Genomic DNA, 12438 nt, shown 5'->3' with positions numbered 1-12438 from the left:
CTTGGGCAAGTTACCTCTGCGGTTATCTGTAATGAAGATAGTAAGATTACCTACAGCATAGAATTATCTTGAAAATTAAGGCACTAAATACAGGCAAAGCGCTGAGCTCATAACTAGCTATTAGATATTTGAACTAACTTTACTCTTCTGCACAATTTCAACCATCCTGTCTCTTTCTTTGTGGCTTCTCATAAATATGAGGTACTGCATTATCTGAATATCTGAGTTAAAATTAAGGTTTCAGAAGTCTTGTATAGGACAGATCTGATTTCTTTTACATATGTGAAGGATTGCTGAAGTGCCATGATGCCTACTAATTTCAAATGATCACACGCACAAAGTAAATGTGGCAAGTGTTGACAATTGTTGGATCTAGAGAGAGGAAGTGTATGGGTGTTCATTTACTATTCCAAATCTCTGAACCTTCAAAAATTTTCAAGATAAGAAGTTTGAGAAAAAGCACCACAGTTTTAAACAGAAGTAAAGAGTTGCATGCATCCCTATCCACCCCCGCCCCCCACTCCCACTCTGCCCTGTACTTAACTTGGGCAAGTTAAGTAACCTCCTTGTGGCTCAGGATCTTAGCTGCAATAATAATGTACCTACATCAAAAAATAATGATAAGGATTTAATGAGTTACTATACATAGAGAAGTTTACAACAGTTTCTGACATTGATTTTTGTTTTAGTTGTGTGTGTGTGTGTGTGTGTTTACCAATTTTCATTTTGTGTTGAGGGGCTTTTTGTTAGTGATGGAAAAGGGAGAAAAGTCTTCTATCTGTCCATTATTACCACCTTATTCTTTTTAAAAAATATATGTTATTTATTTATTCGTGAGAGACAGAGACAGAAAGAGGCAGAGACACAAGCAGGCTCCATGCAGGAAGCCAGCCACAGAACTCGATCCTGGGTCTCCAGGATCACGCTCTAGGCTGAAGGCGGCGCTAAACCTCTGAACAACCCAGGCTGCCCTATTAGCATCTTTTCATCTGCCAGACTGTTTCTGAAGATGGATAGAAGGTCTGAAGCAATCCAATCCCAAAGCTAGACCTAGAAATGTAATTAAGAGAAAGAGAACACCGAGAGAGAGAGAGAGAGAGATTGGGGGTAAAAGGATCTTTGAGCTCAGCCCAGCCAGATGGACAACAGCAACATAACCAACATATCTCACTTCTTTGCTCTGAATTTCATCCATAAAAATGAATTGAATTCAGTAACTGTGTACAAAATCATTTTATAATTAATTTCCCAGTCACTGATGAATTAACCTGGTTAGCTGACTTTAGCTGCATGTATATGTAGTTGACTATGATTAAATAACAGCACCAGAAGGAAGGGATGGCAACACTATTTCTCAGCTTATTGATAAATTGACACCTAATGTTAGCTTCGTCTTTGGTTTAGCAAAGATGGAACAAAATACTTATGTACCCTAGTGGGACTAGATTATTGGAATATCATTCTCAGAATAACTATAGGTAAGAAGATAGAGGGATGCCTGGATGGCCCAGTGATTGAGCGTCTGCCTTCAGCTCAGGTCCTGATCCCAGAATCTGGAATCGAGTCCCGCATCAGGCTCCTTGCAGGGAGCCTGCTTCTTTCTCTGCCTGTGTCTCAGCCTCTCTCTCTCCCCATGTCTCTCATGAATAAATAAATAAAAATATATTTTTAAAAATACTATAGATCAGCAGTTAACAATCCTGGCTTTTCATTTTTTCTTAACAGCTAATTAAGGAGTAAGTCATATCTTAAAACAAATTCATTGCGGTACACCACCAACAAAATTCTACAAAGTTCTACTTACTGTTATTGCTACTGTACCAAATTACCAGAAAACTCAGTGGCTTAAAATACAAATTTCTTATCTCATAGGTCTGGAGGTCAGAAACCTGACACAGATCTCAATGGGCTAAACTAAAGGTGCTGGCAGGGCTGCATGGTTTTTCTGGAGGCTTCAGGGGAGGCTGTTTCCTTGTCTTTTCCAGCTTCCTGAGGACACCTTCATTCCTTGGCTTATGGCCCCATTCCATTTTCAAACTCAGCCATAGCTGGTTGAATCTTTCAACATTGAAATCACAGCACTCTGACATTCTTCTGCATAGATAATTTCTCTACTTTATGGTCATCTGATTAGCAGCCTTAATACTTCCTTGCCATGTAACAGTATATTCATAGATTCTCAAGATAAGGATGAGGACATCTTTACAGGACCATTATTCTGCCTGCCACAGTCACTAATAACTTCTTTCTAGTTGAATCCAAGGGTCTCTTGTTGATCCTCATTCTCTTCCACCTCCTTCAGGTCCACATTGCACAATTTTGACCACTTCTTTTTTTCTTCAACTCTGCTTTCTTGTTTTTGGAAACACCAACATTTCTACTTCTCTTCTAGTTTATCTGATTTGTTCCCTGTCCACCTGTTGCTTTCACTTCCTCCTCCTCACTCCCCAATTATCAAAAGGCTCTGTCCTGGGGCCCTTCTTCAGAGGGCAACCAGATTTTTATCTCCTCAAATCCATGTCTGGCCAAGACCTTCCATAACTTCAATACTATTTCTAATTACCAGCTCATATGATTTTTTTTTTAAAGGATTCTATTTATTTATTCAAGAGAGACACACAGGAGAGGCAGAGACATGCAGAGGGAGAAGCAGATTTCCTGCATGGAGCCTGATACGGGATTCGATCCCAGCACCCCAGGATCACAACCTAAGCCAAAGGCAGATGCTTAACCACTGCTCAGTGCCATCCAGGCACCCCACCAGCTCATATGATTAACAACTATTACTCTAATTTCAGCATTCTCTGAATACAAATAATTGTACTCCTTATGTCTTCCATCATTCCTTATTTTGTCAGTGGTTTCCCCTTTATCTTTTTCTGCTATCTTCTTCATACCTTTTACTCAAATTAGGAATCATGTCCTAATGATTCTTCCTTTGAAATATCCATTTGCCCCTTATTCACTACAAAGAATTGTCACAATCCTATTTAAACCCCTCACCTTGGGGAGACTGGATGGCTCAGTTAAGAGTTGGACTCTTGGTTTTGGCTCAGATCATGACCTTGGGGTCATAGGATCCAGTTCCATGTGGAGTCCCTTGCTGGACTCTGCACTCAGCTAAGTCTGCTTTCCCTCTTCCTCTCCCTCCCTCTCTGCCTGCTCCACTCACACAGACACGTGTACATGGTCTCTCAAATAAATAAAATCTTTAAAAAAAATTAAGTCCTTAACTCTTCCCATTAAGATATGTACAATTTCCTTTCATATGTTAATTTTAAAATAATAGAGAATATTCAGTATTTATTATATTCCAAGTATGTTTTCCATGAATTATCTAACTTAATCACAATAAATCTGTATTAATGACAAAGAAATTGAGACTCAGTAATGTGCTCAAAATCCAGAAGTAGTAAGTGGAGGATATTCCCAAAAGGTTGCTGTTACCATTCAGAACTCTTGAGATTCAGGGCAGTCTCCTTATTTTGGGTTTCTTCAGCTAAAACTTTACTTACTCAAAATGTTTATTGAAGCTATTCCTAAAGTTGGAATGTCTTCCTACTACCCTCTCTGACCACTAAAATCCTACCTACCTTCCCCTCTGAATAATTTCATCTTCTGTAAATTACACACATCAGCTCCAAATTGGAAACTAACTGGCACATCATTTCCCTTTTTATGTGTCAGTCATATCTCACCATAGTATTTCAAAGTCCACTACTGAAACTCAACCAATATGGATAAATATAAAATTAAAATCTGGGGGTGCCTGGGTGCCTCAGTCAGTTGAACACCCAACTCTTGGATTTTGGCTCAGGTCAAGATAAAGGGCTCTGCACTCAGCAGGGAGTCTGCTTGGGATTCTATCTCTTCCTCTCCCTCTGGCCACTCACCTCCCATGCATGTGCACACTCTCTCTCTGATATAAATACATCTTTGAAGAAAAAAACAACAAAGCCTCCCTCCCCATATACTCTTTTTTAGAGGAGCCTATCAAATAAAAAAATAATAAATGACTATCTATTAATTGGGATGTTGGGAAGTATAGAGATAAAAATAGGGAAATGTTATTGGTAGAATGTGTTCCTTAAAAATTCCAATGCTGGAGTCCTAACTCTCTCAACATACCTCAGGATGTAACCTTTTTGGAGACAGGGTTTTTACAGAAGTAATCAAGTTAAAAAGAGGTCATTAGGGTGAGCCTTAATCCAACATGACTTGTTTCTTTATAAAAAGGAAAAATTTGGAGACAACCACACAGGGAGAATCCCATGTGAAGATGAAGGCAGAAACTGGGTGTTGCTTCTACAAGCAACTGAAGGTGACCAGCAAACCACTAGAAGCTAGGCTGGCGCCGTGGTAGAGATTCTCCCTCAACAGCCCTCAGAAAGAACCACCTATCAGCACTTTGCTCTCCTACTTCTAGTTTCCAGAATTGTGATACAATATATTCTGTTGTTCAAGTTCCTCAGTTTGTGGTACTTTGTTCCAGTAGCCTTAGCAAACTAAAACAAGAAATAAAGGAAGAACGTTCTGCATAATCAAGCAGTGAGCTGTCACTTTAAAAATGGATAGGACTTTGTTGTCTAAAAGAGGCAGGATGGCTGCACATGTTTCCAATCTTACTTAATAAAGTTATTGGTGACTAGGGTAGGGAGGGAAGGGCATTGTACAAAAGAATTGACATACATTAGGATAATTGGGTTTTGCCTGTAATTGTATTCAAGTGTTGTAAATCTTTGTCATTTACCATGACTATTACCTTCTCCTTCCACCACCACTATTTTTAACTTAGTTTTTACAGATGAACCTGTATGCTAAACTTTTGATAAACGTGGTGCTAATTTGACATTATGACATTAGTAGTTCTTTAAAGCAGGTGAGTTTTTCTGGTTTCTATTTTTATATGAAAGGCCATGTGTGCACATTATATCATTCTTATAATTTCTCTTGACCTCAAAGTAGTACCAGTTCATGGTAAGATCTGTTTTTGAAACTGAGGCTCAATTATTATATAGAATTCTTATTTCTTCCCTTTAGGATTTGGTTGACCAGAAGCTTTTATCTAGTATCACTTAATCATGTTTCAAATCCATTCAAAGCCAGAAGCTTCTACTCCATGCCTGCTCTTGATTTAAAGTATTTTTAACTCCCTCAATTTGTAGCAAACTACATACAAATAAAACTGAAGGCATATTTTAGATTTATAATCATATCCTTTTTTAATATAAGAAATGGTCTTCCTAAAAAGCCTTTTGTCATTTGGAATAATGCCAATAATAATGTTTGATAATAAATAAGAAAATGAAAGCACTGGTCAGAAGATACTGGCAATCTCAGAAAAATATATTGAAATATCTACCATGAACCAAGGAAGCTTCTGTCCTTCGCGTTCAACTTTCAATCACTTAAAGTTTATAAATTAAATTGAAAAAAAAAAAACTTTGCCATATGTTGCTCCAAAATTAATTATACTATAAACTGCAGTTTATAATATGAACTGTATATGCTGTTCTTCAAATTACAAGTATTTCAGAGGACAGGATTCAAATAATAGCTGTGCTTCACATGGCTTAGTATCTGGGGCAACCCAACAACTTTAATTTCTATGGGCAGCCCAGGTGGCTCAGCGATTTAGCACTGCCCTCAGCCCAGGGCCTGATCCTGGAGACCCTGGATAGAGTCCCACGTCGGGCTCCCTGCATGGAGCCTGCTTGTCCCTCTGCCTGTGTCTCTGCCTCTCTCTCTGTCTCTCATGAATAAATAAATAAAATATTTTAAAAACATTAATTTCTATTATAAACACACTAATGATATATACAAAACTGACTGCTTCCTCTGAAGTCTTCCAAGCACCCAACAACTATTAATTAAGCAACAGTCATATAATGAGATACAGTAAAAGTACAAAAGTTAGAACTGCCTAAAACTAATGATTGGTTATGGTCAGAAACGGTAGTTGAAATTGCACCTGGCTTTTTCATACTTCTGAGAGCCAACTGAGGCAATAACCCACGTTACTCCTGAGTTACCCACAGGGAAATACTACAACTTTCCAACATGCATGCATTTTTTTTTCTTTTCTCTCTCCTTTTCTCATTTCTATTACCTCATTGACTTTGCTTTTCTTTCAGCTGGCTTGTGATACCCACTTAAAGCCAAAGAGATTCCTCTGATACTTTCCCTCTATTTGCCAAGCTCAAATCACAAAACAAACAAAATGCTTCTTTGAGATAGCTACTTAAGAAAAAAAAGTAAATTTTTCATTGTTGTTTAACTTTGTAGTAAATGTTACAGCACATTGTCTGCCAACATTTGTTAGCTGTGTTTATTTAAATGGCTTAATCCTCAAGGTATAAACTTTTATAGGGCAAAGACATTTTTAAATTAAAAAATACACGAGACTTCCGAAAAGGTTAAAAACCCCCAAAACAGGGGTACCTGGGTGGCTCAATTTGTTAACCATCTTCCTTCAGTTCAGGGATCCAGCCTCACATCCAGTGCCCTTCTCAGTGGGGAGCCTGTTTCTCTCTCTGTCCCCGCTTGTGTTCTCTCTCTCAAATAAAAAACCAAAAAACCCCCAAACATTCATGTATCAACCACGCAACTTAATAAATGACCAAAAGGCAATATAGTGTGGTGTTTAAAACTGATAATGTATGTAAACAACCCAGTACAGTGCCCAGCACATGGAAACATTACCTTGTTAGATATTATGATTACCAGCATAGACCATGTACTCAAAGTTCTGGATTTGTTTCACTTGTCTATTCCATAAGGACAGGCAGATTTAAACTAAATTTCAGATACTCAAGCATTTAAAAATATACATTAAATTTAAGTCACAATTTTGTCTTCAAACAAAATGTTACCATGTTTTTGAAATAAGATGTCTTCTGTGTAGGTTTACAATTTAGACTTGCTAATTTTCATTTCATTTTTAAGCTATAGTTTGTGAGCTTATGCTGCTGGTTTGAAACACTTAAAAAAACGCAATTCTGTAAGCTTTTTAAAAATACCTGTCACTTATTATTTACCTATTTATTTAAAGGAAGCTTTGTGTCTAAAATGGGGCTTTAACTCACAACCCTGAGATCAAGAGTCACATGTTCTACTGACTAAGCAGTCAGGCACCCAAAATATTATTTTTAATGTAATTTAATGATATTACAAATTTCCAGAGGGAACTTTTGTGAAGTGAATTTTTTATCTGAACTTTGCAAACCCTATGAAACTACTTAGAAAATACTCCATGTGTTTATGTACACTTTGGCAAGGAAAAAATCTTTAGCTTTTATTTATTTATTTATTTATTTATTTATTTATTCATTCATTCATTCATGAGAGACAGAGAGAGAGAGAGAGAGAGAGAGAAAGAGAGAGAGAGGCAGACCCCATGCAGGGAGCCCGACGCGGGACTCTATCCCAGGTCTCAGGATCACGTCCTGGGTTGAAGGCGGCGCTAAACCGCTGAGCCACCCAGGCTGCCCAGTCTTTAGCTTTCATTAACTTTCTTAAAGGAATCTCTGTACTCCATCCTCCCATAGCAAATGAACAATGAACTTAAGTAAGACACATAACTTTACAACAAAACTAGATAAAGCCTGAAAAATAAAATACCCTTGACCTGATTTTTCCCATTATGAAGACTTTATACCTCTGATTAGATAATGCATGTTTACCACTTAAAAGAAAACAGGGGCTCCAGGGTGGCTCAATCGCTAAGTGGAGGACTCTTGATTCTGAATCAAGTGATGATCTTGGAGTTGTGAGATCAAGTCCTGCATAGGGCTCTGCACACTCAGTGCAGAGTCTGCTCATCCTTCTTTCTCCCTCTCCCTCTGTGCCTCCCCCCAGTCGTGCTTGCTTGCTCGTTCTCTCTCAAATAAATAAAATCTAAAAACCCTATTAATTTTGCATAAAGTTCATTTTGCTATGATAAAAATAATACGGTATGTATTACAAAAATAATATATTCCTGGAACATTTCTATTCATAGGTGAAATCTTTGAAGCACAGATCCAACTTCACAGTATGATATACTTAATTACTTGATAGTGTCTTGATAGTGTCTGCTGTATGAATCTGACACAGCAGGCTCTTCAAGAACTACTGGGATGTAAATAAAAATTTACATAATACTGACATCCTGGCTATTCAATTAATATAAAAATCAAGTCTTCCAAAAAGTAAATGTATTTTGAAAGGTAAAAATAAAAAAAAAAAAAACTGGCTTAAAGACCCAATAAATGGCATCTGAAATGCTAGTATATTTATTTCAAAATAAATCTTTTAAGTTTTTAAAATGTGTTTTTTATAAAATAAAAAGGGATCCAGTTTTTCTCCTTCTGTTTAGAATAAAAATCAACTATCAACTTTCAGTAACTAGAAAATACAAATCATGGAACATTTTACTGAGTTATGTAACACAATGCTTAAGTTAGTAACCAGGGCGTTACTGACAGTGCAAATAAGATATAATTCCTCTTAATTTTCAGCACAGATCTATTCTTTGCCACAGCAGAAAATAAGATTATGGGGTAAAAACTTCAGAAATTCACCTGATGAAATTGTCCTCACATTGCTACTTGCTTATATTTAAGAAATAATAAAGTGAAAGAGAAAAAGGATACCTAAATTATAAATGTAAAACATATCCAATATGAAATACGGTCACAATGATCAGTACAGATGTTCAAATTCTGAATGCTCTCTTCATTCTTATTTCTTTGTTGTAAAGTGGAACCAGGCTACTCCAATCCCCTGCAGTTTCTGCTATTGAATGTGAAATCCGTAAGGGAAGAATGTCCTGCCTGCTCTTCAACACTGTAAATGCTGTGCCTTGCACAGTGCCTGACACATGGGAGACACTCAGTAAATACCTGTGCAATGAAGGAAAAAGAAATACAAAAAAAAAAAAAAAAAAAAAGCCACTCATCTGGGGCCTAGAATGTGAGGTGGGAGTGGGAAACAGAAAACAAAGAAAGAATACTTGTAAAAACTCATTCACATTGTCCCATCAGAAGACATTTAAGTAGAATATTGACACCATTTTTATTTAATATTCATAGCCAAAGGCTTCACTGAGCCTTAAATTCCAAAGTAATTTGTAATAATTTAAAAACAGCTTTGAGGGGATCCCTGGGTGGCTCGGCGGTTTGGCGCCTGCCTTTGGCCCAGAGTGTGGTCCTGGAGTCCTGGGATCGAGTCCTGTGTCGGGCTCCCGGCATGGAGCCTCCTTCTCCCTCTGCCTCTCTGCCTGCTTCTCTCTCTCTATCATGAATAAATAAATAAAATCTTAAAAAAAAACAACCCAGCTTTGAAGAATAAGTTTTATTATTTTTTTTAAAGATTTTATTTATTTATTCATAGACACAGAGAGAGAGGGGCAGAGACACAGACAGAGGGAGAAAGCAGGCTCCATGCAGGGAGCCCGATGTGGGACTCGATCCCGGGTCTCCAGGATCACACCCCAGGCTGCAGGCGGCACCAAACCGCTGCGCCACTGGGGCTGCCCTGAAGAATAAGTTTTAAAAGCTCATTAACTTGCCACTATTTTTTTAAAAAATCCAACTTAGAAAAGGTTTATATAATGAACTCATTTGGGTAAAAAAATAAACTAATAAAAAAATTCTGTAGGTATATAAAAACTTATATTAACAGTGGTCCGGGAAGGACTGGAGGGCCCGGTGTAGGAAGATGGGAACCTTTTTAAAGGTGTTTGCATGGTTTAAATTTTATTTCTTACAATGAACATACATATTTTATAATAAAACTTAGGAAAAGAAAATGTCCAATTTGTCTTTTTGAAACTCAGAAGTTTTAATCTCTTAAGAATATACTGATGATTGGGATCCCTGGGTGGTGCAGCGGTTTAGAGCCTGCCTTTGGCCCAGGGCGCGATCCTGGAGACCCGGGATCGAATCCCACGTCGGGCTCCCGGTGCATGGAGCCTGCCTCTGCCTATGTCTCTGTCTCTCTCTCTGTGTGACTATCATAAATAAATAAAAAATAAAAAAAAAAGAATATACTGATGATTGATAGTATTGTTTCAAGTTTGCACTAACCATGAAAATAGACAACAAAACAGATTTGAACGCAAGGAAATGAGACATATACCAGTCTGCTCCAAAGCATGAAAAACACTTACACTTAAGAATGAAAAATTTCCAAAAGGTGAAATTGCAAACATCTACCTGCTGGTTTCTGCTAAATATTATCTGTGATCTTTATTATCACTAAACATATGTTGAAATTTAGGCTTTTGAGGTTTTCAAAAAAAAGAGTACTACTGTATATTTAGTAGAATCAGGTACATGACAGACTCAAAAACGAACAAAACCTGGTTGCTAGAGAATACTCTTCTCTCTCTCTCTCTAAATGATCTCACTAGAGACATCGTAAGTATAGGAATACCAGAGGGTTTTATTATAGGTGGATTGTCCATAAAATTATGAGTTGTCATTTTTAGGTCTCAGTTTTTTACCACCCATTCACTTAACTATAAAACAAGAAGGAAGGTATGGTTCTTGAATAATGGTATTATACAGAAGGTTAATAATAACTAACCTCCTAAAAAATACAAGTCTGTGGAAAAACTTACAAATGAACATAATTTTAGTATCATTTTTAATAGATTTAAATTACATCTATCCAGGGGATCCCTGGGTGGCTCAGGGGTTTGGCGCCTGCCTTTCGCCCAGGGCGTGATTCTGGAGTCCCGGGATCGAGTCCCACGTCAGGCTCCTGGCACGGAGCCTGCTGTCTCTCTGCCTCTCTCTCTCTCTCTATCATGAATGAATAAATAAAATAAAATAAAATCTTAAAAAAAAAAAATTACATCTATCTGGGGCTAGTAACAGGACTCTTTGGTGGTGGCTTACTATAAGATACTGTATTAGAAATCTGTAAATTAAGCAACTGTTTCTTATGATACACATCATCTTCCTGATTAGCATGTTCATCCAGAGATTTTCTTATATAGTTCTTTAATTCATCTATTCCTTCTCCTGTAGTTGCAGAGATGGGGATGATATGTTGGAACTCCATGGTCCTCTTTGGAATCATGTTTTTTTCAAATAAATGCAGAAATTCTGAAACAAAGAACACACAACTAAGCTGATTTTCATTGTCTTTGAAAGTAAATTAAAACTGTCTTAGAGGTTTGACTTATGAATCAAGCTACTAAAAACTTAGCATTTTTAATTTTTTTCCTTCCCTCATTAATAAGCTCTTAGAAACTTTTGTTTTTAAAAATGAGAATTTGGGGCGCCAGGGTGGCTCAGTAGGTAGAGTGTCTGCCTTCGGCTTGGGTCGTGATCCTGGGGTCCTGGGATGGAGTCGTGCATGGGGTTCCCTGCTCAGCAGGGAGTCAGCTTCTCCCTCTCCCTCTACTTATCCCCCAGCTTGTACTCTCAAATAAATAAAATCTTTTAAAAAATTAAATCATAAAAAAATAAAAATGAGAATGGTAAGATTCTTGGCACATAAGTGAATATTTGTAGGATGAATATATTTTAAACCAAATTAAGTATAAATAAAAGATAAATCATACATGATTTACTTACAAAAGCAATAAATTTGTTTTTTTTTGGAGGAGTTCAATGAAGTCAGGCAACAGAGTTTCTAAAAGACTTATGTATAAAGTAGCATCATTCATGATTTGGGATATTGTAGCTTGCATCAGTACACAGGTGGCCGTCAGCTGCCCTAAACTATAGACTTACTATCACTGGTGCTAAGAGCTGTACTAAAATTGAAAAGGGTATGGGGACTGTTCAAGGGGAGGTCATTTCAGATGAGTCCACACTACCAACCCACAGGGGGAGAAAGCTATTATATTACGGTTTCCTCTTCCCTGCCTCCAAGACAATGGGAGGGTCAATGGCATACTGATGGGATAGGTTAATATGGATATGAACTGGAAAGGCTGGACTGAGAGAAACTGGACAAGTCAACATGGAGCTTGGTTTCTGAGATTCACACACCGCTAAGGAAGTTGAAAAAAGCTAACTTAGGAATTATCACTGAGGGCACTAGATTTTGTTTCATGACAGTCCAAAATAGGCACAAACTCTTGAGTTATCCTCCCTTCTGATACCTCCTCTGAAAACCCCCCTTTCTGCAAGACCAACTAACAAATAGATGAATAATCTCATAAAGCAAGTAACATTAAGGAATAAAGAGCACTCAGTAGTTCCAGGAGCATTTATATCTTGAAAGTTATTTATGAACTCAAGCACAGCTCCAATATGTAAATTACACAGGGCAAAGATTTTTGAGAGGGAGGAAGGATCTTCTGGTGCTGTCTGCTAGTCCTAGTACACTATAATTTATTTCCCCAATTTTTATCCAAAGGATAAAAACAGAGAAGTTAGTACCATTCAAAAACATATTAGCCACCTTCCACCCACTCAACTTCCTCATTTGTGAAGAGGT

The 12438-nt window shown here is 37.5% G+C and overlaps 1 protein-coding gene across 3 annotated transcripts in view; it reads right to left on the bottom strand.

The window, feature by feature from the left end:
• Positions 1 to 9029: 9029 nt before the first annotated feature.
• The window catches only part of GTPBP10 (GTP binding protein 10), a 29077-nt gene continuing 25668 nt past the window's right edge, over positions 9030 to 12438 (bottom strand). For all 3 annotated transcript variants that reach the window (XM_025471434.3, XM_025471435.3, XM_049093539.1), the window contains one exon: positions 9030 to 11093. In XM_025471434.3, coding sequence (XP_025327219.1) covers positions 10843 to 11093 — 251 coding nt within the window. In that variant the 3' untranslated portion in view covers positions 9030 to 10842. The remainder of the gene's footprint in view (positions 11094 to 12438) is intronic.

This window comes from Canis lupus, chromosome 14, assembly GCF_003254725.2.
Source record: "Canis lupus dingo isolate Sandy chromosome 14, ASM325472v2, whole genome shotgun sequence".
Classification (NCBI taxonomy): Eukaryota; Metazoa; Chordata; class Mammalia; order Carnivora; family Canidae; genus Canis; species Canis lupus.
This window is presented reverse-complemented; position numbering and strand designations above follow the sequence as displayed.